This window comes from Pteronotus mesoamericanus, unplaced genomic scaffold, assembly GCF_021234165.1.
Source record: "Pteronotus mesoamericanus isolate MK-2021 breed Mesoamerican mustached bat unplaced genomic scaffold, CSHL_Meso_final scaffold_36, whole genome shotgun sequence".
NCBI lineage: Eukaryota > Metazoa > Chordata > Mammalia > Chiroptera > Mormoopidae > Pteronotus > Pteronotus mesoamericanus.
Window position 1 is genome coordinate 22,142,589 of NW_026555313.1, and position 26,166 is coordinate 22,168,754.

At 51.0% G+C, this 26,166-nt stretch overlaps 1 protein-coding gene across 1 annotated transcript in view; it reads right to left on the minus strand.

Moving 5' to 3' along the window:
• The window catches only part of DSCAML1 (DS cell adhesion molecule like 1), a 343,723-nt gene that overhangs the window by 82,451 nt on the left and 235,106 nt on the right, over positions 1 to 26,166 (minus strand). The window contains exons 4-10 of the mRNA XM_054592323.1: positions 20,956 to 21,234; positions 17,117 to 17,392; positions 15,531 to 15,827; positions 13,593 to 13,865; positions 4,004 to 4,282; positions 3,480 to 3,599; positions 2,490 to 2,666 (exon numbers count right to left, since the gene is read on the minus strand). Coding sequence (XP_054448298.1) covers positions 2,490 to 2,666; positions 3,480 to 3,599; positions 4,004 to 4,282; positions 13,593 to 13,865; positions 15,531 to 15,827; positions 17,117 to 17,392; positions 20,956 to 21,234 — 1,701 coding nt within the window. The remainder of the gene's footprint in view (positions 1 to 2,489; positions 2,667 to 3,479; positions 3,600 to 4,003; positions 4,283 to 13,592; positions 13,866 to 15,530; positions 15,828 to 17,116; positions 17,393 to 20,955; positions 21,235 to 26,166) is intronic.

The following is a 26,166-nucleotide window of genomic DNA, read 5'->3' on the forward strand; positions in this document are numbered from 1 at the left end:
GTGACACAGAAAAGGTGTGAGGAAAGGGCCATGAGAAGGAGTGCATGTGTGTGGGGGTTTGGAACCCCTAAGTGTGCTGAGAGTGTGTGAGGGAGCACAGGGAGCTCTGTGAGGGGTGGGCAGGGGGCAAGGCTGGCAGTGCAGGGATGTTGTGCAGGGAAGTGCAGAGAAACAATGAGTGGACAGTGTGTAGAAGAGGTGAGAGGAATGGGAAATAGGACCTGGACGTGTTTGTGGGGTGGAGGAGATGCAGGAAGAGTGTATGTGTACATTATTGTGGAAGGAAGCAAGGGAAAATGACAAGGCAGTTGAAATCGGGACAAGGGGAAGGAAAAGAAGGAACAGGGTGTAGATTCTACCCATAAGTGATTAATTAGAGTGGTACGAAATTCCCTTGGGGAGGGGGGGGACCAGAGGTTAATGCCACTGTGATCATGTGTGTGCATGTGTGTGCATGTGATCGCACACGTTCACGAAGCTGCCCTGCATTTACAAAATGTGCTTTCTCTGAATACCTTAGAGTGTTTCAGAGCTTCTGCCTGGGTTGGAAAGTAAGGACAGAATAGGAAAATTTAGGCCCAAAGAGGCCCCACAACATCAGGAACAGCTTAATATGAACTGGGTCTCCTTACACACAGCCCATCTCCTGATCACGGTGTTGCATGGCACCCATGTCCCCTCATCTCTAAGGAGAAACCATGTACCACAAAGCCATGGCGACCCTTGCTCAGTGAAATCCCCTAACTTGGAGAAAATAGTGAAGGCCCTCTATCCAAAAAGTCTGAGCATTTGGGCTCATCTCTCCTGGTGACAGTGGGAAGATAAGGATCAAATACCAAGGACGGTTCCAGAAGTGTCTACTATTCCTCTTGCATCACACAGACAGAATTAGCAAAGCTCTCCCTGGCTGAGGGATGTAAATTGATTGCCTGGTTTATTAAGGACAAAGTGCTTTTTGATAGTGTGAGGGAAGTAGCTCCCCAGGGCAGGGATTCCAGCTCTAAGCTCCCTGAGCATCGATCACAGATCGCCAGGGCTTCCCTGTCTGCTGCTGAGCTGAACACAGGGTTTGGCATGTGATAAAGAAGCTGTGATTCTTAAAGGAAGGAGGTGCTGAGCAGCCCAACCCTAGGCTCTGCTCTGAGCAGCCTTTCCTACACATACCCTGGAAGGACTGTCATTAAGAATAACAGAACTAGGGCTAAATCTTTGCTGGCCTATTGGGTGCCAGTTAACATACTGGTTGCCTTATGCATGTCATCTGACTTATTCTTGACCAAAAACATAACAGGTAAGGCACTCTTATGTCCCTCCTTTTGGATGTCAGGAAGAGGAAGTACAGAGAGGCCAAGTATACTCATCAAGATCACAGTAATCATGACATGGAGCCCAAATTCACACTGGGGTTGGCTGGACTCTAAAACTTAGGTTCTTACCACTGTACTCCATGCCCTGTTCTCCATTTCCTGACATAGGGCCAGATGGACACTGTCCTTATGACATGATTCCTGGGAGCCCATTATACCGATGTCTAAGACTGTAAAGGGGTAGATTCACGCAGTAGGAATGTGTGTCTGTGACAGCAGAATTGAGGGGTAGAATGGTCTAGGGTACAGAGGCCTCAAGGTCAGCTCTATGCCTGGGGACTTAGAAGACACTGATGCAGCACCAATGAATTTTATTGCTCTTTTGGCTTTTCTGATGCATCTTCCTCTTTCTACAATCAGTCCCTGTGTTATTCACACCAGTGCTGTGGGGAAAGTGGCCTGGGAATGAACTGCTAGCACAGATGAAGAAACTAGAGCTTAGAGAGATAAAATGACTTGTGTAAAGTCACATAGCCCCTCAGATAGATCTGAAACTGGAACCCAGGTTTTCTCCTATGCAGGGGTGTCCAATCTTTTGGTGTCTCTGGGCTACACTGGAAGGAGAAGAGTTGTCTTGGGCCATACATTGAAAACATTGCCACACGTAATCAAGAAAGAATCTCTTAGGTTTTAAGTAAATTTATGGTTTTGTGTTGGGCCTCATTTATAGCCTTCCTCGGCCTCATGTGGCCCAAGGGTTGCAGGTTGGACACCCCTGGTTGTATATGACATCCTCCTTCCTAAGTCACAACAAACAGGTTACACACAAGCAGGTGTAAATTAAGTAACAGTAATAAATTGTTTGATATGACTATTCAGATAGAATTGCCAACATGTAGATCAGAGTAACTGATAAGTCACATGACCCCACAAGCAAATCAGGAGCTTATCATGACAAGAGTAGGGTGAGCTGGAGGCCATTCAGGGTGAGGCCATTGTTTTAGATGACTGTGCTTTTGAATCCCCCATCCAAGGGTCCCAAGCCCACCTCTGACTAGAAATCATTCCCGCCTTCCCTTCACAGGTTTAACACAGGAAGTTAAAGGGGAGGTAGGGTGAGTACAGAGCTGGGCCATGACCTGTGATCAGCGGGTGTGGGAGGGTTGCAGGGATAGGACTCACTCTTGACAGTGAGGAACATGGACTTGCTGATGTCAGTGCCCACACCATTGCTGGCCTGGCAGAGGTAGTAGCCGATGTCCTCTTCCAGGACGTGGCGGATCAGCAGTGAGCTGTTGGGCAGGAGCTGGATGCGGCCGGTAAGGGGCACCGGGTGGTACTGCTGGGGGTTCCCACTCCCTGGAAGGAGGCAGAAGTGAGAAGGCTGCTATCTGGGCTAGAGAGTGAGCTGGGTGTGCTGGAGTGTCCCAATAAATGGCCTCGATACTTTTCTCTTGCAGATCTAGGGCTATTTTGTACCATTCTCATACAGTTCCTGTTTCCTGGGCAACAGGAAAGACCCTCACAGAGTGTTGGGCCAGCCCCAGCTCTGACTAAGGAGATGGAGTAAGAATGGCCACCTTGGCACTGAGCTTTTTGGGGGCAAATTCCTCAGGGAGGAAGAAAAATTTGTCTTCTGGCCACTTGGCAGTGGGCGCAGAGAAGACTGAGCCCTCAAAAGGCAGTTTGCTGGTCTTAGGCAGTGAGGCCTGGGAAGGAGGCTATCCTCCCAGGGGGGCTTTGGGCACCCCCTACATTCTCCCAGTGTGAGCCCTGGACATAGTCTAAATAAGAAGTTGGGCTCCAAGAAAGACCAAAATCATAACTGGTGAGAAACAGGGGCTGAGGAGGCTCGTGGACCCCGTGTAGAAGGTGGGGGTGGAGAAAATGGAGTACACCGAGCTCTAGGGCTGGAGGGGTAGGGGAGGGGTCAACCTGTGGGGGCAAAAGAAAATTTGGAGTCAGCATGATAGCTGTCCTGATCCACAGACAGCTAGGGTACCTAAGGATGACCTCCAGATCAGGGATAGTCTAGGGTCCCCTTAAAGCTCAGAACTAAGGTTTCCCACCCAGGGCCAAGGGTTGTGTATAGAGACCCAGGCCCAGATCTCATCAGCATCCTTCCTTCCCTCTCTCTGGCTACTCAGAGCTGCGGGTTGACCAGGGTCTTACCCTTGGCATGCTTCCACATGACCTTGGGTGGGGGATAGCCATCCACTGAGCAGTTGAGCACGCCAGCTTTGCCATAGATGCCATCCTGGTTGTTGGGCTGCACCACAAATCGAGGGGGCACTGCAGACAGAGGGGAGGTGGGAGAAACAGAGCATCTCAGTTTCTGATACATCTTCTAGGCTTCAGGAACTTTCGTTCAATGTCAGCCCCTCCTGGACTCTTCTAAAGTTGGGGCCTGGCAGCTCCCAAACCAGAGATGCTGCGAGCTCTTGCTGAGTGCTGGATTGGGAGCTGGGAGTTCTGAGTTCTGATTCTGTTGTGCCAGTGACTAACTGAGTGAGTTTCTTCCCCTGCCTAGGTCTCAGTTTCCTGGCCTGGAAAGTTAGCAGTTTGAAACTCGATCTTTAAGGCATCTGCCGAGCCAACCTTCCATAAGCCTATGATTAAAACCTGAAACCTAGAGACTTTTAACAGCATACAGAGTTGGACTCTCCCTGCCCCACTACTCGCCTGCCTCCACTCACCACGCACAATGAGCTGGCGCTCCCGGCTTACAGTGGCTGCTGCATTGCTGGCGATGCATGTGTAGTTGCCATTGTGCTTGAGGGAGACACTGGAGATCTGCAGGGAGCTCATGAACTCCTTGCTCTCTATAGTCACACCGGAGCCTGAGATGATCACTTGTCCATCCTTCCTCCAGGTGATGCGAATGGGCATGTCCCCTGAGGATACCACGCAGGGGATGTAGAGCAGCTGGCCAATGGAGGCAGGTGGGAACTCAAAAGGCTGGATCAGAGGGGGCACTGGGAAGGAAAGGGGAATGCTGCTGTCAGGCCCCCTATTTGCCCCAGCCTGACCAGCAGCACTGCCTTACCTGCCTCACTCTTGGGCTCCTCCTGACCCCAGCGTGGGCTGTGAACCGAGTTCCCCTGGGCACAGATGCCTTGTTTTCTTGTATATGTAGAATCTCTTGGGGTACCCTACCATTGTCCCCTGACTCCCATCCCTCTTCCCCGCTAACCCTCCACCCCAGGCCTGGACCCGCTGTTTCTGTTCAAGGTCTTGGTTGGCCTGTATAAATCCCAAACTTCAGACTTGTCCTGGAACTTGAGTGGTGATGCTGCATGTGCTTCTTGACTCTCATCTGACTGCTTAACTTTCACCTCAATTTCCCTGCCATTCCTCAGCACTCCTGTGCCAACTGTCTGCATCCAGAGATGCAGTTCACAGTTCTCTGGGCACCTGGGGTTGACAGGAATGATGTGCCCCAGATGAAAGGAAAAGAAGGCCAGTGCTGAGACTCTGCCCCATGCATACCCCATAGCTGCTGGTCTGAAATCAGGGTGCTATGCTCTGGTCTCCTACTCTTCCTGCAGAGGTCCCACCCCAAGCCCTTTCCATTGTCCTCAGGTATTAGGACAGGTGAGTGGAAGCTTCCAGCACTAGATGTGTCTTTTGCTGTATCTCCTACACCATCTCTCTGAATCCTCCTACCAATAATGTGCTGTGAACTTAACTGTCTCCACTTTAACAGGTGTGAAAACTGAGGTTCAGAGCAGAGAAGTAATTTGCCCTAGGTCACCCTGCTCATAAGAAGTGACTGTAATCTATCTGTTCTCCAAGTCCAAGCTCTCTCCCATGTGCTGCCTGCTTGCCTCTCTGAGAGAGTCCCAAACATGTCCAGAGCAGAGATCTTTTTGTTTTATAAGCAAGCTTCCCTTGGATGGCAGGAAAGAGCAGAGATGCACTGGTGTTTGCAAGACAATCAGTTGGTTAGACTCATCTGATTAAGCATCACCCACACAGCTTTCCTCCCCCCAGAGATCGGGCTTATCCTCCCTTCCCCCCACTGCCCACATCTCGGTCCCTCAGGGACCTGTCTGGAGCTTGAGCTACTGTGGAAAGGATCCTCCTTTTTCAGCTCTGGCTACAGAGTCAGCCATTATCTTTATGATAAGTCAATTAGACCACAACAACTTCACCAGCAAGTGCGGGGAGAAGAGGGAGGAGAGAGACAATTAGCTTAGCAGGGATGAGCACCCAATAGATGAGATCTTTCTGCAGTCAAATAATTAAATTACAAGGCTGTCCACAGTCCTCTGGCATTCTCCCAGGAGCCAGCTCCACCTTTCCTGGGAATCCTGCTACTCTCTATCCTAGGGCCACCCACAGTGGCTGCAGTGGGAACAAGCTCTGAGGAGAGAAGGAGGGGTGGCTTCCTATGCATGGCCAAGATCCTCCCTGCTGCCTCTGAGGAGTGGCCACGTGTGCACATGTAAAATCATTGGCAGCCCCGTGGATGCCTGAGAAAGGTCTTGATCAGTGGCTCTAGGTCCAGAGGAAGTGACATTGAGGAGAGATATTGTCTCCATGACCTATGGGACAAGAGTTACACCACTCAGCAGAGGCCTTGCTGACCTACCCGATGTCGTCCCCTACCTTACCTTTCACTCAGCCACAGGGGCTCTATCACTGCCCCACAGTCCCAGGTCACAGCTCCTGCCTGGCTGTGCCTGGGTGAACACAGCTGGGCCTTTGTCCCTTTACTTTCCCACCACGTGCGCTCCTAGCCCAATGGCCGGATATTGACCCATCTCATTCCAGATCCCCCTGAGCCCAAATCCAGGTCCTACGTCCATCCAGGTTGTCTGAGACTTTGGTGACTTTCTGAATCTTTCCATTCCAATCTCTGGCTGCCTCTGCTCTCTGGGTCGGGGCCTACCCAGTATTCTGAGCGGTTTGCTGGATGTTGAATATCCAGACAGGTTTTTCTGAAACCCTGACTCTAGTAATGGCCAAATGCCCATTGCTGAAACTTCCCAGACATTCCTCTGTTGGGCTCTGCTGATCTACGCCCCCCCCCCCCGCCCTTTTTTCTGGTGCTTAGTTAAATCTAATCCTCTGACCAAGCTCTCTCCCATGTGCTGCCTTAGACTTTTTGGTGGAATTATTGCAGACAAATCTGCTACCTAGTTTGTTTCCTGAGGCCCAGGAGAAGCAGTTTTGGTCCTGTCCTTCCAGCAAAGGTCCAAAGCCCAGCAGGTCTCCTGGGAAACCCTTCCCCCCGTTTCAGACCCTGCTCCAATGCTGTTCCTCCTGTGATGCCTGGCTCCTCCTACACAGCCCTGCAGCACCTGGTGCACACCTTGATGATGGCGCAGATCGTGTGACAGTCAGGTAGCTTTTGCATGACCACCTTCCCTGGGAGTCTGGGGGCTCCTTTAAGCCAGTAAGTAGGATTTATTAACCAGGCAAATTATAAGAGCCCAATAAATGTCAGGTGAGTATAGTAAATGAAAGAACATAGATCTATAGATCATTTCCTGGGCTGATCTTAAATGTTTACCTGTGAGGTGAGCAAGGGGTAGTGAGAGCACAGGGTGGGGGATGCATCCAGAAAAAGAGAGGGGGTTCTATGCTGTTCCTCAAGATGCTGTATTTATGCTGGAGTTTTGGAGCTGGGAGCTTCTCTCCTGGTCCTTCCTGGGTGTTAGGCCCTTGCTGTTCTAGCTCTGGAGCTGGCTTCTTTGATTTAAGAACCTTACGGAGAGGAGAAGAGTTATAGCAGTGAGGAAGGGCTGCAGAGGAAGTGTGTGGACAAAGCAAGGAGCTGGGAGGTTCTGCCCAGGAGTTGCCAGGTCTGCAGGGCTATGCCCAGTGGAAGGATGGTCAAGTGAACATTTCCCTTGAGGACAGAGCAAACGGAGAGAGAGAGGTAGAAATTAGGCAGCTAAGATTTAGCTCGGGCAAGAGGAAAACTGTCTCTCTCAGTAAGAAGGGATTTAGGTAATGGAACAAGTTACTAAGGCAGGTTAATTCATTAATTAACTAATTCATCTCATGTTTATGAAATGCCTGCTCTGTGAAGACATTATGCTCCTTGAGGACTTGGGAAAGTAGCAAAATGTTTAAAATAGAGACAAAACCTCCAGGAGCTTATCATTTGCTAGGGAAGTGCAGATATTTCCCTCAGTGATTATTGAACAATCACCATCTGAATATAAAGACACTGAACTCATAGCAAAGTATCATCTAGCTGGGTGACCGCAGCTTCATGGAGGAGGTGGCATTTGGATGGAGTTAAAGAACACACACGTGTGCTCTGTGTGTGTGTGTGTGTGTGTGTGTGTGTGTGTGTGTGTGTGTGTATGAAAGACGGGTAAGACTGAGCTCAGTAAGAGGCAGAGGCCAGACAGAACCTGTCATTCCCTTCTGGTTTTCAACTATAACACTGATAGCTATTTGACAGACCACTGCAGGAGAGTTGTCAACATCCATCCAGGAGGGTTAGACATTCACCTGGGCTGGCCAGAGCTCTTCAGGCCCTAGAACTTTCTCCTGACCTGTGGGGGGAAAAGGACCAGGCAACTTAGAGACCTTGGCTTCCCTCTACTCTCCACTGCTGCAGTGAGTTAATGGGCAGGTGTGATGCCGTGGGTGATGTGTCCCCTCAGGAGCCCTTTGGTGTGGGTGCTAAGGGCCAGAACTGCTCAAAGAAGACATCAGTTCAAGAATATCATTCTGATAACCCTATAACTGTGGGCACAAAGCCTGGAGGGAGAAGAAAGCATTAGGGACCCTGGCTCCTTCACTGGCTTGCTGAACACTAGGAGGAATGCTGAGTGGGTGAACTGAGAAGCAGGGTGTGGGGCTCTGAGGTGTATACATGGGCAGCTGTCTGGATGTGGGGCTGCTTTCTGATGTGTGAGCCAGTAGTGCCTTCTCCAGGGCTCAGAGGTGGGCTCGGGCTAGTTGAATGTGCATGGTCGCATGTCCACACCCGGGGAAAGCATCCTCAGAAGCTGGGGGCTCTGCCCACCTCCATCGTGGCGATGACCAAGAACCTCTTCAGGGCTAACTGCAGCCTGCAAAGGCTCCCCTCCCACCCTCAGTCCCAGCATTTCCCCAGCACAGAGCCTGAATGTAGGGGCACGTGTGCCATGTCACCCAGGGACTCTTCTCTAGAAGCCCTACTCTGGCTGCAGTTGTCTTGGTGAGAGGGCAACTCATTCCGCCTTGAGGGAGGCAGGGTCAGAACAAGCAGCTGGAATCCTCTCAGTGAAGAGTCTGAGAGGATACAGTGGCTGAGATGGTCCATGGGGTGTCCCGCCGCCATAAAGACTTTACTGCCACTTGTTTGGGAGTGTTTCACAGAGGAGGGCATGCTGACCACCAGCCCAGCCTATAAACACTTTATGGTGCCTTTCATCTCTCTCTGAAGCTGAGCCTTTTTATTTACTGCACCTGTTTGGAAGAGAATGGGCACTGGGGCAAGTGGAGCTTCTCTGCCTCTGCAGCATGGAGATGGGGAAGGAGCCATGCCTGGGAACCAGGAAACCTGGGTTCCAGCCTCCTCTGTCTCTGCAGATGGGCGTGGGCAAGTGGCCTCCTCTGCTTCTACCCTGGAGCCTTAGCTTCCTCATCTGCAAAGTGGAGGAGCTGGACCAAGTAATCTCTAAAGTCCTGAGGCTGACTTTCCAGCTGTAACAAGTCTAGTATTTTAGGAATAATAACTTTAGTTTTTGTTACACAGCCCTCTTCACAGGAAGGCCTACCCTGACCACCTATTTAAAATTGCACCACTGTCTTCTCCCCTTGGCACTCTCATTCCCTCTCCCTGTTTGACAGGAGACACCTTTTCCGTATATTATGTACTATGCATTTCCCCACCAGAGTGGGAGCTCCCTGAGGACAGGGATTTTTGTCTGTCTTGAGCACCACTGTATTCATAGCACAGGGGCCTGGAAGTGGGTGCACAGTAAATATCACTGAATGAATGAGTGGTTGCTTCTGCTGCTTCATCATGACCACCATCATCATCTTAAGCCTCGCTTGTCCAATAAGGAGGTTACTTGTCCCTATCTATGTTCTGCTGGGGAATAGGGCTGTTGACAGCAGCTTCCTTGGTGTCCCCTTCCCCAGTACAATTGGGCAATCTACCCCTGTAGGACCTGCTGTGCCATTTTCCTGTGGATTCTTGGAGGGTTCCTTCCAAACCTCCACCTCTGCCAAGAGCAGGTATTTGGCCATGTGGCTGGCTATCTCTTAAGCCCTATGATCACAGAAACCCATTTACTAGGGTGGAAGGGGGGCTTCTCCAAAGGTTCCAAGCACATGGCAGGGACTGGTTTGACCAATGAGGGAAGAATGAGTTTGGGGGGAGTATGGGCATTGAGAATGAGTGTGTGTGAGTGTGAGTCTGTGCATAAATGTGAGTGTGTACCTTTTTCCATTTGCTCCACAGGGGCTTGGCCCTCCCTCCTGGTCCTGGACTTGCTGAGCGTGGGCAGAAAGTATTTCATGCACTTGTTTTGGCTCCAGAGGCCCCAGGAGACTCACATGTGGGGATGGAGATGTTCCCTCACTGAGCCAAAGACAAGGAATACCAGTGGCAGCCCTGCCTCCTTAGCTAATTAAACATTCAGCCTGTGTGCTCAGGGATGCTTTGATGCTACCTCATTTTTCAGCTATAGGGGGCCCTAAAGACACCAAATCTAGGTTGGATCCATGTGCCCTCCTCTTAGCATCCTGCCAAGGATCTCTTAGGATGCCCAGAGACAAGCACTTGACTTCCCTGCATCCTGGCTCTCCCCAGCCAGTCAGTGTTACATGCACCAAAGCCCAGGTAGCCCTCAAAGCATCTTTGCCCTCTCTCCCCTCAATTCCTTCCAACTTTCTGGGCCACAGCTGGCTCACCTGGGCAATATTTCATATGGCATCACTTGAAGCTGCCTTACAGAAGGATATGGACAGAGGAAACATTTGTGTATATGTGACTGCCAGCATGTACAATGTACGTGCATGATCAAGTGTAGATAGGTTAATGTGTGCATATTTGTTGTATGTACTAATAGTATGTACTAATGTGCACATGCATTGTACTCATGCATACAGGTTTATGCACATGTGTGCATGCATGTGTATGCAAATTTGGTGTATTCTGCTCTTAGCTCAGTGTTTAAAAAATTCATCAGAAGACAAGCAGTTCCAGAAGGAATGGAGTCAGCAGTTGTTTCTCCAGCTCATGAAGCAGCATGGGTTTTTGCTTCACCCTGCCCATAGCCCTTGACCCCACAGGGAGATGGTGGGGGTCTATCCAATTGGTCTTCAGCTTCTAGTGCCCTGTCCTACCTGCACCTTGCCCTTTCTACATTCCAGGTCTCTGCTTTGATCCTCTGGGTGGGACGCGTGTCCCAGCCAGGCAGTAGGAGTGGGGTCTAGAGTGTTGCCCGTGGGCCCATTTCTACCTTAGAGTCAGGGGCCCTTTCCATACCCAGAGCACTTCCTCCCCCCTTCTCCTTGAGTAACTATTGAACAGCACATCATCTAATCAGGCAGCGTGCTCATAATCAGCTTTGATAGGCTCTTTGCACAGATGCATTCTAATGAGGTGAGAAGAGGGAGTAGGGAAAAGATGGGGGTGAGGAATCTGAACTTCCAGAGTGGCAGAGCCACAGGGTCCTCAGAGCTCCTCATACAAATGCTGCTTCTTGGTCTGGAGAGGACAAAGGTGAACGTCCTATTAGGGCTGAATTTCCAGGCGTGGATGGTGGGGAAGAGGGAATGTGTGCACATGGGCTGGTATACTGCATATGCACACATCCCTGCTTTATGAATGCCAAGCTTGTGCTGGGTGTTAGTGCCTTGGCTTTGCCCTCTAGGATAATATGCGCGCGCGCACACACACACACACACACACACACACACACACACACTTCCTGGGCTGGGGAGACACTGTCACTCAGCACAGCACAATCACAACAGGCCCAGTGAGTCGCTGAGACAGAATGCATCAGATTCAATTCATTAGGACTGATCGCTCCCTGAATGGGGATGAATAATTGATGAGCAGAAGCAGCTTTCAGGACGTTCCGCATACTCCAAGGCTCACTGAAGCCCGGTGGGTTTCTTTTTGTTTTTTGTTTTTGTTTTTTTTTAGCCAACAAACCCTGCCACATGCTTTCTGGTGCACGTAGTCTAAGGGAGTGGAGCAAAGGCTAGATGTTTTAATATGTGATATTTACACTGTAAACTCTTGGTCTATTGTTTGTAATGGAAATGTATACAGGAGGTCCGTGATGCTGGGAAGGGGAAGACAGGCTGTGCTGTATTCCAAGGCTACCTCATGGGTATATGGTCTGGGGATTGGAGGTTCCTTCTAGCTCAAGGACCTTGGGCTGGGCAGAGGCAGTAGGCTGAGGAAGGGGCCAGAATGGGCCTCAGCTTGGCTGGGGTGCAGCAGCTAGGAAGGAGGAAGGCAGATACTATATGGGGCTCCTCTCTCCTCCTCAGGCCTGAGATGGCCACAGAGCCTCCAGTTCTTAGGGACCAATGTGAGGCCTCCCAGAAAGTCATCCAACCCAGATTGCTGTCTCAGTTTTAGTTCAAGAAACACTGTCTAGCACTGTGACAGGCGCTGGGTGCACAAGGAGACAAGTGACATGGCTCCTGTGTGCCATTGAGGGTGAACTGGGTGACAAGGAGGAAAGAGAGAAGTACTGACCATGCCTTTTGCTGCTACTGTTCAGTTTAGCCCACTGTCCCCAGATGATTTCTACCTGGGTGTCCCATCATCACTATATGCTTTAAAGGGCCCAAACCAAGGAAGATGGGGGTGAGGAATCTGAACTTCCAGAGTGGCAGAGCCACAGGGTCCTCAGAGCTCCTCATACAAATGCTGCTTCTTGGTCTGGAGAGGACAAAGGTGAACGTCCTATTAGGGCTGAATTTCCAGGCGTGGATGGTGGGGAAGAGGGAATGTGTGCACATGGGCTGGTATACTGCATATGCACACATCCCTGCTTTATGAATGCCAAGCTTGTAGCCCCTATCTCCCCACTCATCCTTCTCCTAGACTTCCCTCTTCCTGTCTAGAAGGCCTTCATTCAACTTTGCTTCAGGAATTTGGGAGCCCTGGGGCCTTCCTGTGGGGCCTTTCCATGGTGCTAGGGACCTTTCCCCCGGCCCAGACCCCTCTGCTTCTTCTTCCTTCCCATGGGTCCCAGGGCCCAGGCTAGCTTTCTTCTGGTTTATGTTGTCCTAACCTCTCTTCCTCACTGCCCTGGGCTGACACAGATGTCCAGATGTTCTCATGAACCCTGTTGCTCTCCCCGACTCCTCTGCTGGTTCCAGAGCTCCTTCTTCATTCCTGAGCCAGACTGTGTTTCCTTCCAGCTGGCCCTTCCCAGCTCTGGGTCCTTCTGGGTTAGACAGAAGATGCCTGGCCTGCACTGACCTCGTCTTGGCCAGGCCTACCGGTTGCATGTCCCATCCTGCCCCAGAGCAGCCAAGCCACTCTGCTTTCACCCATTGCCCAGATAGTCTCCAGGTCTGCCAGTTCCAAAGAGGGCATTTGGAAGGGAGCTTCCTATACCTGCACAGTCCCAGAACCAAAGGGACATGCATCATTTACTCATGCATTAATTATTTGCTTATTTATATTCATTCATTCATTCAATCCACAGACACTTACTGAATGACACCCCTGTACCAGAAATGGTGCTAAGTGCCCCCACGCAGAACACAGACCTCACCCAGGGGAGCATAAAGGGCCTGGTAGAGAGGGAGGAGATTTTTAAGCACTAGGAGGTGCTTTCCAGGCTTCAAACAGCATTAGCAGTTGGAAGGTCCTTGCCATTCCTGTCAAAGCAGCCTGAGGCAGGCAATCTTTACCCCAGAAAGGAGTCAGGGCACCCAGTGTGTGCTCCCTCCACCCATCCTCCTGCTGCTTGCACTCGCCTGGCTCTTGCCCCTCACCTCCTCCTGAGTTCTCAGTGGCTCCACGCTGATATCAGGGGACCTATATAGCCTGCCTTCTCTGTCCTGGGCCTCTTTCCCTGATTCCTCTTTGTGTGTCACTGGCCCCTCATACCCCTGGGGTCAGTGCTGCCTTGTCCTGCAGCCTATGGAGTAAACCTGAATGTGGAGGCACTCGTGGCCTTCTTGTGTGCCCACAGTCTTCCACCCTGCCCCCTTTTTCTCAAGTGCCATGTGGAGGCCCTCTCCTCCTTGGCTTTCCTCACACTCAGGATAGCATGCTGCTGCCTATCAGCTGGCTGGAGAAGGACCCATAATCCTGGGTGACCAGCGGCACTGGTTCCAGGGGACGCCTACCTTTGACGGCCACATGGACGCTCTGGCTGATGGAGAGCTGGGGCTGGATGAGGACACTGCACAGGTACTCCCCCTCGTCCATGCCCTTCTGGACGTCAGTCAGTTTGAGGGTGCCGTTCTCAAACACCACTTGGCGATGGTTGTCGGGCAGCAGCAGGGCATCCTTATACCACTTGATGGAGTAGTAGGGGTAGCCAATGACCCTGCAGTTGATAAGGGTGTCCCGCCCGGCGACTGCTGTAATGTTCCTCATTGCCCGGATGCTGGGGGGGCCTGGGCAGGAGTCCGGAGGGAGGAGAGGAGGGGCAAGTGGTGCAGTTAGCCAGAGTCAGCCAGGCACTGCCCTGTGATGCTCTTCTTAGTTGCTTGGCCTTTGAAACTAGCAGGGGGTGGAAATTCAGCTATGGGTGGGGAGGGAGGAGGAGGGCAGCCTTATTACAAGGCTAAAGGCAGAGGCTAGAACTGGGAGCATCTGTGGTATCTCAGGACTCTCTGTTACTGGCTTCAAATAGTTGCAAACAGACATGTGTTCCATTCATGCCTAGGGCAAGCATCCGTTCCCCTAAAGGGAAGGAATACATGAGAAAGCTGAAGCCTCACCAAGCAGTGATGGGATTTGGGAGTGCAAGTCCTCATTTATAAGGAGATTAAGATTTTTTGGGTTAAAATAGAAATATGGAGATTTCATTATTTTCATTCGACTTGCTCATGATGGTCTTGTATCAAAAAGAATCTTATATAAATTAAATATTTAAAGGACAATAGGAAGGTCTTCATTGGGTGAACTGATAATTTTCTTTTAACAGCTAAATGTGTTTTGTGGGCTCCTGTTGAAGGGGCTATAAAAGGGGGAAGGGGGTGTCATCAGCTGAGTCATCTGGGCAGATGGTAATGTGGGATTGCAAAGGGGCTCAGCGGCCACCATGCAGGGCAATGCTAGAGGCCATCACATTCCCCACCCAGGGCATGAGGATCTGGACTGGGGATTCTCCCAGGATTCAGAGGAGAGGGCAGGAGGCTGGCTAAATGGAGGGCACATTTTTCATGTGGTGTTGGAGACCTGCCTGGCACAGGTGAATTTGGCATCAAGTCCCTCTCCCTTTCCCTGCCCCATGGCAGCCACCAGAACCCCTGTGCCATTGCCCCTCCTCTTTTCCCTTGGTTCTCCTCTGCCCTTGGGTCAGCGGTCACTGGTAGGGTCACATGAACACCAATCTGGACCCAGGGGGCTGCAAAGAGTTCAGAGGAGACTGTTCTTATCACAGTGACTTGGAGAACTGAGACACTGGAATGATCACCTTGAGGACTCCTTCCCTTGGGGATGCCTGTCTTGGGGGTAACCCCACCCAACCTGAGCCTCCTACTCTTCATGGCTTGAACTTTGGGGGTGAATGGTGAGGAGGAGGAGGAGGGAGGACTGGAAGAAGATAATACTATGACTCCTGCTGCTTACACCTCCTGGAGCATTTGGGGGATGACTCCGTGGAAGTACACTGGGAACACAGCTTTGGTAGACACCCTCTCAAAGGCCAAACCTTGCTCCACTGCTCCTTCCCTGTCCTATCCTTGTAAGGCCTTGGTTGGACTGGTGAATGTTAGCAGGGTACTTTTTATACCTGGGGCTGGAGAGATTTAATGGAGGAGTGGGGGAAGGGGCCAGGTCAGATTGTAGGAGAGGAGAAGGGGGAAGAGGAAGGGTGGGAATACCAAGGCAGTGAAGTCAACCAGACACACACACACACACACACACACACACACACACACACAGATGATGGGACTGTGGAGGGCAGGGAAAAGGGGGAAAGAGAGGAAAGAGACCTCTACTAAAACCAAAATGACAATTAATAGTAAGTACCAATCACCACAAGAATAATGATAACCACAGAGATGGCAAAGGAACTCAAAAGCCTATTCTGATATTTAAATGTAGACAGGCACCTCTTACGTTTATTCGCGCCTGATATTCAGCACTGCCCACCGAGTTCCGTGCGGTGCACCGGTAAACACCCCCGTCTCGAATCTGGGGGCCCGTGACGTTCATGTGGCTGATGGTGGTGCCGTCGGACATGGTGTACTGGTTGGTGCGGTGGTTTCCATCCCGCACAATGGGCTCATCATCCAGGGCCCAGGTGACAGTGGGGGGCGGGGCGCCCTTGGCTGCACACATCAGTGAGAACTGCTCCCCGGGATTGACCACCTTCTCACTGAAGGAGGAGATGATGCGGGGCGTGCCATCTGCAGGGAGTGAGGAGCCCCCTTCAGAGTTAAGGAGCTACTGAGTGACCATCCCACCAGACCACCCACCCCACAGTGGGGAGGAGGGAAAGCAGTGGCCATATAATATAAAGTTTCATGTACATCAATTCATGTGCTAGCCACAAAACCCTGTCAGGTGCCAATTACTATTCCATGTGAATTAAGACTCCTGGGTTTGAAGTCTCCCTCCACCACTTTAGCTCTGTGTCTTAGGGCAGGTTACTTAACCTCTTGAGTCTTTCCATCTCTTATCCACAAAGGATGGTGATAACGGGGATAATGAGTATAAATTCCATATACTGGTGCTATGAGTATTAGATGAATTAATGCATTAAAGATGCTTAGCACAGGACTTTGTAAGCACTTAATAAAATGTAACTCCTCTCGACTTTTTCTTTTCCACCTCTTTCTCCTTTCTTTAATAATAAAGACATAGAGGATCAGAGGTTAACTGATCCAGGACCTGACCGGTCTGGACCTGTGCAGTCTGGTTCCAGTTCTCATTCTGGCAGGAGCAGGTGTGGAATGGGGTGGGAGGTGAGGGTACTATAGCAAATAGTCTGAAGTTTGAGGCTTAAAACGCAAGCTGCCCAGAGGTCATGGTGGTAGGAGTCTGTGTCAGGGCCTTAACCTTGGCTAACCGAATAACTTTGCACGGACTAACTAACCCCCGTGCCTCAGCTTCCTCCATGGGACACTGTGATTATTGACTCTGACCATTCTTCCATATGGGATTATTTGTAAAGTATTAAAATAGGTATTGAGTAATTTAAAAGGAAACATAAAAAAAAAAAAAAAAGCAAGGCAAATGTAACACGTACTCTACACCCAACCCACATTTCACACCAAAATGCTGACGATAATCCAACATTCTTTCAGTCTGCCAGCCCCAGCCCATTTCTGGGAAGACCCTTATCTAAAACTTGCAAAGAGCCTGGTGCCTGGCAGGGCCTGGGACTGCCCCCCCAGGTCACTGCCTTAGCCTCTCATCTGCCTCTTTCCCTGTGCCCTCCATTTCTGGGTGTCCCTTCTGCTCCACTCTCAGCCCTTCCCACCAGTCTCATTTTCCATGTCCCTGCTCTGAACCAGCCTTGGGTAAGTGACCGAAACCTTACTTTCCACAACTGCAAAGTAGGTAACATTTTAAAAAGTACCTTGGAAGGATTAAATAAGACAGACACCTGCCTGGTGTGTAGGAAGGAAGGAAGGGCACTAGGCAGGACACCTCCTGGCTGGGCTTTGGGAGTCCTGAAACCATCCCAGCTCACCCTCAAGTACAATGATGGCGAAGTCCTGGGCGGTCTGGGCCTTGCGGGTGGCAAAGCACTGGTAGGCCCCGGAGTGGCTCTTCTGGGCCGAGGTGATGAGCAGGGTCTCGTTGTTGAGCCCGCGGATGGAGACAGCCTCGTCGGGCAGCACCAGCTCGGTGTTGCGGTACCAGCGGATGGTGAACTCAGGGGAACCCATCAGGGTGCAGGAGAGGATGACCGTGCTGCCAATGCCGGTCTTCAGCTTCTTTGGTGTCAGGGTCACATGAAGAGGGTCTGGTCCAGGCCAGGGAGAGAAGAGGGCAAACGGGGAGAGAAAAGAAAAGAAAAAGAGCTTAGTGTGAGTGAGTGGGGCTAGAGGTACACTGTGATCACAAAAGTCCTGGAAGTCAGGAGGCCCTACTTCTGTTTCCAGACTACTTGTTTTTTTTTTGTGGGGGGCGGGGTGTGGGAGACTAGGATTGGTGAATTCCTTTCTCTAAGCCTCAGTTTACTCATTTGTTAAATGGCAGGCTCAGGCTCTGCACCTCTTGTTCTGATGGTTTGCTTAAAAAAAGAAAAAGATTTTAGGAGGAGGAAGGGAGAAAGGGAGAGAAACATCAGTGTGTGGTTGCCTCTCACATGCCCTCTACTGGGCATCTGGCCTGCAACCCAGGCATGTGCCCTGACTGGGAATCAAACCAGCAGCCCTTTTGCTTGCAGGCTGGCACTCAATCCACTGAGCTACACCAGCCAGGGTGGTCTGTGCTTTCTTGATGGGTGCCTCTTTGCTCAGGTGGGGCTGTGAAGTGGGAAGGAGCCTGACTGGCTCATTGTCCTTCCTGTCACCCACCCCAGACAGAAGAAAGGCCCCCTTGACCCAGCCACTCATACTGCCTTTGGTTGGTCTGACCTTTGCTCTCCACCCCCACTGCACTGCCCTGCTGCAGACCTCAGCTCCCAGCCTGAACCCGGGCAGTATACTCTCCTCTCTGCACCCTCCCTCTGTTCTCTAGGTTGCAGCTGGCCCCCACCCTGCTCAGAACTTCTGCAGCACCCAGCCACTCAGCGTAGCATTCAAGGACACCTGGCTCCTCTTCTCAAGAACAGTCCCTAGAGCAGCAGCCTGCCCACACCTTAGGTTACTTCCTGTCCCAGGGTCTCTGCCTAGAGTCTTCCTTGCCCCCTTTATCTAATTCCTACTCATCTTCCATAATGAGCTGAGGTGTCATCTCCTCCAGGTAGCCTTCCTGGACACCACTCCTCTCTCAGGCTGGGTTAAGGATCCCTCTTCTGTGCCTCCTTGGGTGTAACTAACACCACGGTAAACACATGGTCTTTAATCACCTCTTTACATCTATCTCTCCCTGTAGAGTGTGAGCCACTTGAGAGCTGGGTGGTATCTCTTATCTTTACATCCCTGCTACTTACCTGAATCATGTTTATTGATTGTCTCACTGGCTGCCTGGTTACCAGCACCAACTTGGCCTCTCTCCCCTGATTGCCATGGACTGGGGGTTCTAGAAGGGATACTGCAGCCAGCCTACAGGAGATGGGGGACTGCAGGCCCATCTGGGTGGGTGTAAGCAAAACACACGTGAGTCTGCTCACACTCTCCCTACCTGCTCCCAGAGCCTCTGTATGCAGCCTAGGAAATGTCAGTGTGCAATGAGGCAGACAGTGTCCTGCTTGTCCTGGCAAGGGTGCCAGGGCTCTGCCAGCCCACTGCTCTATCCTCACAGCTCCTGCTTAAGCTCAGTGGCATGATGGATGGGAGACTTGGCTACAGAATTGGAGTGGGGCGAGAATGAAAAGCACTGCTTTCTTCTCCATGAACCTGGCAAAGAGGTGCTATCAGAAGTGATAGAAGACAGAGAGAAGCCACGTCGCTTCCCTTTGAACCGGGTTGTCCAGCCCAGCCCAGGGTAGGGGAGAGTGGGAGCAGAGGATCAGAGAAGAATGAGCTGTACCTAGGCATATAGGGTCAGGGGGTGTGCATGCCACTGTAGGCAGTTACTTACTGTGTATCTGTCGTGTACTAAGATGTGAGCATGTTACGACAGAGGAATGTGTGTGTCTGTGTGTGGGCACTGTATACACACACAGTGTGGGCACTGTATACATGTGAATGTGTGTATGGGAAAGTAGGCATGTGAACTTTCAACACATCTGCCTGCCTGTGTGTGTATGTGTAGGTACCTACCTGCCTGTATGTATTGTGAACACCAAGTTACCCAGAGTCAGGTTTGTTAATTTGTTAAGGATTTGAGGGTATGTTCCTGACCTGTTTTGAGACAGTGTATGTGTGTGCTTGCAAGTATGAGTGTGTGTATGTGTAGCAGGAGAGTGGAAAAGGAAGTGAAAGTAATATTAGACCAAACAATTATGGACAGTACTTAGTGCAAGAAGTGAGGCACCAACCCTGGTTCTTCTATCTGCCTGCTCTGCTGTCTAGAGCTTGTCTGTAGGAGAAGAAACCCCCTGAAGCCGGGCTTTCAGCACTGTAACCTAAGCGTCTGCATCACTGTCACTGCCAGAGTATTTCTTGAGGCTCTTTCTGTTCTTCCAGAGTCCCAGGGAATTTGCATGGGGAAGGCCTCTTCTCAGCACTGCAGATAAACACGCTCCAATTGTTAGGCCCCCTCCACTGTGGAGAAGAGACTGGGCCCACATCTGGGCTGAAGGTGACAGGGAACCAGGCCCAGGAGGCCAGCCCAGGAGAGGTTAGGCTCTGCTGTGATTCTCTGGTCCACCCAAGGGTCTCCACACCTGCAGCTCTGTGCTCATGAGGTGGGTGGTGAGGTCTGTACAGTGGGGGCGGGATCAACTCTGGATGGCCTCTTTCCACTGCCTGGGTCAGATGACCCTCAGGATGCCATCAAGTACAATGTTCAGGGATTCAAGCTATTGCTGCACCATGGGACTGAGATCCCCAGAGTGTCTCTGAATCCCAGACCCACTACTGCCAATGTCTTTCCTGCAGTCCAGAGAGCAGAAAACTCAGAGCCAGACTCTGGATGCCAGAGCTAGAAGGGCCTCTTCATTTTGCAGATGGGGAGTCTGAGACAGGTTCACCAGAGGGAGGGGCAAGGGCGAGGTGGGGCAAAGAATGCCCCTGGGTCTCACCAACCTTCCTCCAGGACTCTACCTCTGGCATCAGCCCCTCTACCTCTCCTTCCCTTCCCTTCCCACCCAGGGGTTTCAGCAGTAGCAAGTGTTTGCTATTAAGTCCTCCTGCTCTTCACAGGGTCTCCCCGGACCCTGGGGCTCTGAGATGGAGGAACAAGAAGTACCAGCATTAACATCTATCAGCTTTTCCTGGAACGGATGACTTAGTTGTTTACACCCAGTGTCTGATTGGATTGATCAGGGCCCCTATTGATTATTGCTAAATATTCTGAATATTGCCTCCACTGGGACACATACGCTCTCTTTAATGGATTAAAATCGGCATTGTTTCCTTTGGTACAGATACAGTCTCCTCCCAACAAGCCAAGAAAACCTGCAAGCTTGTCACCATCACCCTCATGGTCCCACCTGACCTGTGTGACTTCTGGGCAGTAGGAAGACTGGAATCATTACCCCATTTTGCAGAAAAAGGTGCAGAGGTGATGATCATGGTTATGTGATTTGCCCAAAGTCAGTTCTATCCGATAATGCTGGAACCAAAAGGCAGGCTGTCTGATTTCAAACCAGGGCTTTCCCCAGGATACCAAATTGCCTTTACCAACCAGGAGATGATTCCCTGGGGCTGGCCAGAGGCAGGTGCAGCTGCCCCCATGCCCCTCCCCACCATACTGTGGTGCCTCTTGAAGATTACTCTCAAGGATGGGGCTGAAAGAGCAGCTGTCCCCACTCACCGATGACCGTGAGGGTGCCTGTGGCCTCTGCTGAGCCAAAGGTGTTGGTGACCTCACAAATGTAGGTGCCACTGTCCTCGGTCCGCAGGTCGCTGATGGTCAGCCCTGTGATGCGATTGGTCCAGCGGTTGTCGGCTGGGAGGGGCCTGCCATCCTTGAGCCAGCGGATGGCAGGGATAGGGTAGCCAGAGGCTGTGCAGGGAAGCTCCACAGTGTGGCCGGCCCATACTTCCTGGGAATGGAAACTGTCCAGGATGGTGGGGATCGACTCAGCAGGATCTGGAAAGGCAGAGAGTGTCAGTGGCCCTGGACAGCCTAGCTTGGGTGAAGTGGAGGTAGGGGAGGAGGGGCAAGCACCCAGAGCAGGAACCTGCTGCCCACTGGTGCACGGAGTGAGCAATACCCAGTGTGGGATGGCTCGTGGTGACCCCCTGAACCCAGACTCTGGCCCCAACTCTCCTACTCAGGCTGGGCAGAGGCTCTGAGAATCATGCTGGGGAACAGGACTGGGGGTGGAGAGGGTATGTCTGGCAGACTCAGCTAGAATGAAAGACAGACAGATGGAAAAAGTGAGTGAGCATGAGGTGCAGGGGAGAGTGTGCATAAACTCCTTCACTCACACAGTCCCTGTAGTCCAGCCCAGACTCAGGAGCAGTGAGTCCCTTTGACACAAGAATCATGACACCTTGAGTTTGCTATTATTGGTAAGGCTTGGTCTGGGCCTCAGCCTGGCTTGTGGGTGCCCCACAAAGATGGGGGAGCTATCGCCTGCCCTGTTCTCTCTCCTCCCACCACAATCTGAGGGGTCTGGAAGACGGACAGAACATTTCCGTTGGAACGCAGGAGGATTTGGAAGTTAAGCCTTCTGCAAACCACCCTCACCACCATGGCCAATTATCCATTACATTGCTTTCCCAAACCAGGAGAGAGCAGTGACTGCAGGGTCTGTGACCCTACACTGCCAAAGACCCAGGCCCTGTGCAGGTTGGATTCTGTGTGTGACGGCTGTGCCACTTCTGAGTGGTGCTTGGGCTGCTGTCTCCATCTGGTTCTCACCCTAAAAAGCCTCCGTAGGCTTCCTTCCCATTGGGACCTCCCTCTGGTGCAAAACCTACATGATAATAACCCACACTTGTCATCCTGAACTCAAAGACCTTCTGTGATTAGTTCCAACCAGGCCCTGGACTCCCTGTTGACACCACCTCCCCCACCTCTCATCTCAACAGTGACCCACTTGTGGCAATGCATGCTGTTGCACTGCCTACCACCTAGAGGCCCAGCCAGCCCACTCTGCTTGGCCTACCTCTACTTATCTTCCATAGACCATCTTAAGTGTCATCCCTTCTGGACAACTCCCCCAGATCGCTCTCACTGGACTCCCACAGTTTCCTTTTTCCTTAATTTTATTTTCAAACAACCTTTTCTTTTCAAATAAAAAGTTTGAAAGTGTAGTATATACACATGACAAAACTTCAGAAAATATGGATTAGCATACAGCATAGTGAAAAGGGAGGTTCTCTCTCCCCAGAAGAAACCACTGTCGCTACCTCCCTCTGGTCCTTGCTAACAGCAATTAGCACTAGGCCCTTTATCTGCTTCCCTGGGAGACTGCGGGCATCTGGCAGCACAGTGGACCCATCGCTGTGTCTCCCGTGCCTGGCACAGAGCAGGGCCCAAGCTGTGGAACCATTAATGTCTGAGGATGAACAGGGTCGCTCAGGCATGGGGCAGGCCAGGGGACTGCTTCTCCCACATTGCAGAATTTCACAGGCTCATGGACTAGCAGAGCTGGCTTAGGGACCTCAGAGTGTACACACAAGATGGGAACCCTGAGACCAGGGAGGTACACTGACCTGCCCAGCGTCAGACTGTAGAACCAAGATCAGAAACCAGGTCTCGCCCAAACCTGGTTCAGTAAGTGGAATAGAGATGGAATGATCTAACACTGAGTTTCACTCAGTAGTGGCTGATCCTGCTGGATCCTTCTTGACTGATGAGAAATTCCCTCTGTCCTCAGCTCATCTCTCTTGAAGAGAGGATGGGCTAGGAATTCTCTTCTCTGGGAAAAAGACTTTCTAGAAGTCTCCCACATTCCACGGCTCTTCAGAATGAGCCCCTGCTGGGACTCAGGAAGATTCAGGTGCAAATGTGCCTGGGTCACAGGTCCCTGTGTGACCTTACATAAGCCTTATGTCCTCTCAGGGTCTGCTCCCTCATCTGCATGTGAGGTAGGTGGTGGTGGTGATAAGTCTGCCTCCAGATCTCATAAAGTTGTTGCAGACAACAATGGCGAAGTGTATGTCAGAGAGCTTGATGGACATGAAATCACTATGCAGATGTGCTGGGCAATTACTATTTGGGGACCCTCCCTTCCTCCCTCCCTGCAAGCTTCTGAGGCTCTCACCAACCCGCGCCCCCCAACCCTGTGGGAATGGTTGGGATAAACAAACCCAGTGCCAGGGAAGAATTACTCAATGTGACACTTAATTGATGCAAAACACACAAATTCTGTGGCACACCGCGGAATTTACAAGCAGAGGGGCTGACAGGGCCGTGGAGGAAGGGCCGGGCGGTATGTGTGAAGGAATTAATCACCGAGTCTCAGGCGTGAAATTAAATTCTGAGGGAAAGAAACCTCTTTCATTACTCTGGAGCAGAAGTAAAATGCTGCAGCGTGTACCGCGACAGCCCCGGGGGGAATCGGGTACTGCCAGGGCCAGTGCAGGGTTGGGAAGACAGATGGCTGGGCCCTGAGAAATCTCCAGGGGGGGATGGGGCTGGGATGGGTGCATCACAGCCCCGGGGAGGCTGCTGGGACCTCCCCAGTTGGCTGAATAGTGCTGCCTGGAAAGGACACCCTTTCCAGACACAACTTGTGCATCTGGCTCTGGACTCCTTGAACCGGGAAACCCTGTTCTAGTCTCAGCCTCTTTGGTCACTGGTTCCGTCTTTTATAAATGCAGATGATAATGCCCAGTTCACGGAGTTAATGCACTTGAAAGCACTTGGTAAACTGAAAAAAGCACCTAGATGCACAGAATGGTTATTATTAGGTTGTATGTTAAGGGACTCAGACTATTCTTACAACTGCCCCCTCTACCTTGGAAAAAAAAAATAAAGTTGTCCCCACCCCAACACTTTGGAAATGCAGTAGGAATAGTTATCAGTAACAATAGAGCAAAAATACCTACAACAATGAAAGCAGCTGCTGTTCTCACACTGAGTGCTGCTCCCTGTGTCAGGCACCTTGCTAAGCTTTTTGTATCTGGGGTCCTATTTAATTTTCACAACAACCTGTGTGGTACATTTGTCATGCCCATTTTACAGAGGAAGGAGCTGGGGTTTGGAGATAGTATTTATTTTGTGCCAGGTGGCATATCTTGTGAGTGGTGACTCACATGTGACTCTACATGTAGCCTGATTCATATCATGATTTCCTCCTCCTTCCCTTCCTCAGACTTGTCAAACGCTTCCTGAGGACTGAAGAAACTTCAGATGTGATGTCAGCCCTTGTCAAATGACCTACCTACAGCTCTCTGCCATGTGAATTATTCTCACCTGTTCCTCTTGCTTTTGGGCCTGGGGAGAGGGAGGGGCCGCCAACCCTTGGGGATGTGCCAGGCTCAGACCTCTTTTAGCCCCCAGGAGCTCATGGGGTAGGATGGGGCTCCAGCCACTAAAGAGTGAAACATCTCAAATGAAACCTACCCTCAACTCTCGAAGTGGCTCTGAAATGTTGGGAGAGGGGCCAGTGGGGCTGGAGGCTGAGTCCTGACATGTACTCCCCCACCCCAATTCCCTCTTTACCACCTCATTCCAGTATCAGTTGCATTTTTGCCAAGAAAAGAAGCTTGCAGAGCGCCTTGTCTCACCACATCACATCAGGGCTCATGTCGCTCAGTGGGGCCCTTTGCCCTTGGCTCCTCTCTGTCCCTGTCCTTCAGTTCTCTTTCTTCCTTTAGATCCCCCTTCACTCTTTGGTCTCTCTTTCTCTACATGTCTGTCCCTCTCCTGTTTCGTCTGTTTGGGTGACTTCCAATCCTTATTTCTGTTTCTCTATTTGAACATTATAGCTGAATCTCTAGGTGCCACCTCTCATTCTTTGTCCCCCCCTTCTCACAGCTGGTAGGCAATAAAGAGCAGAAGAAGATGGGTTGGCATAGCTTCCAGTGTAAAAATGTCATTTGTGAGAGACTCCTGCCTATCCACACCCCCAAAGTGGGAGTGAAATTAGTGGGATAAAGGGGCTAAACATTTGTGCAAGAGAAAGGAGCAGGCTGCAGGAGGTGGAGTTTCAGTGTCTTTCACACATTGTATGAGCAGCATGCAAATGAGAGCAAAGCCCCATGTAGATAAGTCTCTGTAATTTGGAATGAAACTACTCTGATACATTTGGGAATTGAGTGGCAGATTCCAAAGTCTAGCCACAAAGGTGGAACCGCATGGGACAGTACCATTTCCTCACCCTTTGACAACACAGCTTCCCTTGGCATCACTTAATCCCATAAATATTTACTTAGCACCTACTGTGTGCCAGGCATAGGGCTGGGCACCAGAGACACTAGGAGGAATCAGAGAGCCTGAACTTTGCCCTCCTAGCTCCTGCTTTCTTGGTCTTGCCTACAAATGAATTGGGCCAATGAGAGGGGATCCTGGAAAGAGTCACCAGATGATCGGGGTAGCCCTCACCAAACCACACAAGGTCAGAGGCACACAGAATCAGAGTGGTACCCAGTCACACTCCTTTTCCAGAGGCCCAGAGAGGCTGCATGATTTGGTGGGTCCAGCCTTCAAATCCAGGGGTTCTGACTATCAGTTCATTCTCCTTCCAAAAGCCATTCCAATCCCATCTCTTCAAGAGAAGAAATTTTCAAATTGCAGGTTACAAATTGTTAGGAAGTTGTAAAATCCATTTGGTGAAGTTGTGACCAGCATTTAGATATTTTGAAATGGGATAGAATAGAATAGAAAAGAAAAGAGTGCATCTCAATGCATGTGGTGAGAAATTCCAGTGTATACTGCAGAGGCCACAAGGAAGTTGTCTCTGTGGATTGCTGTTGCAAAAGTCTGAAAAGCAGTGTTCTAGAAAGCCTTCCTGGGGGAGCCGCATGTGCCCTCTTTATTCTGTGGCTGGGGCATGTGCATGGTGGGGCTGGCAGCTGGAGGACATTGGTGTCAGAGTGTGAATTCTGCCTGTGCCTCCCACTGGGT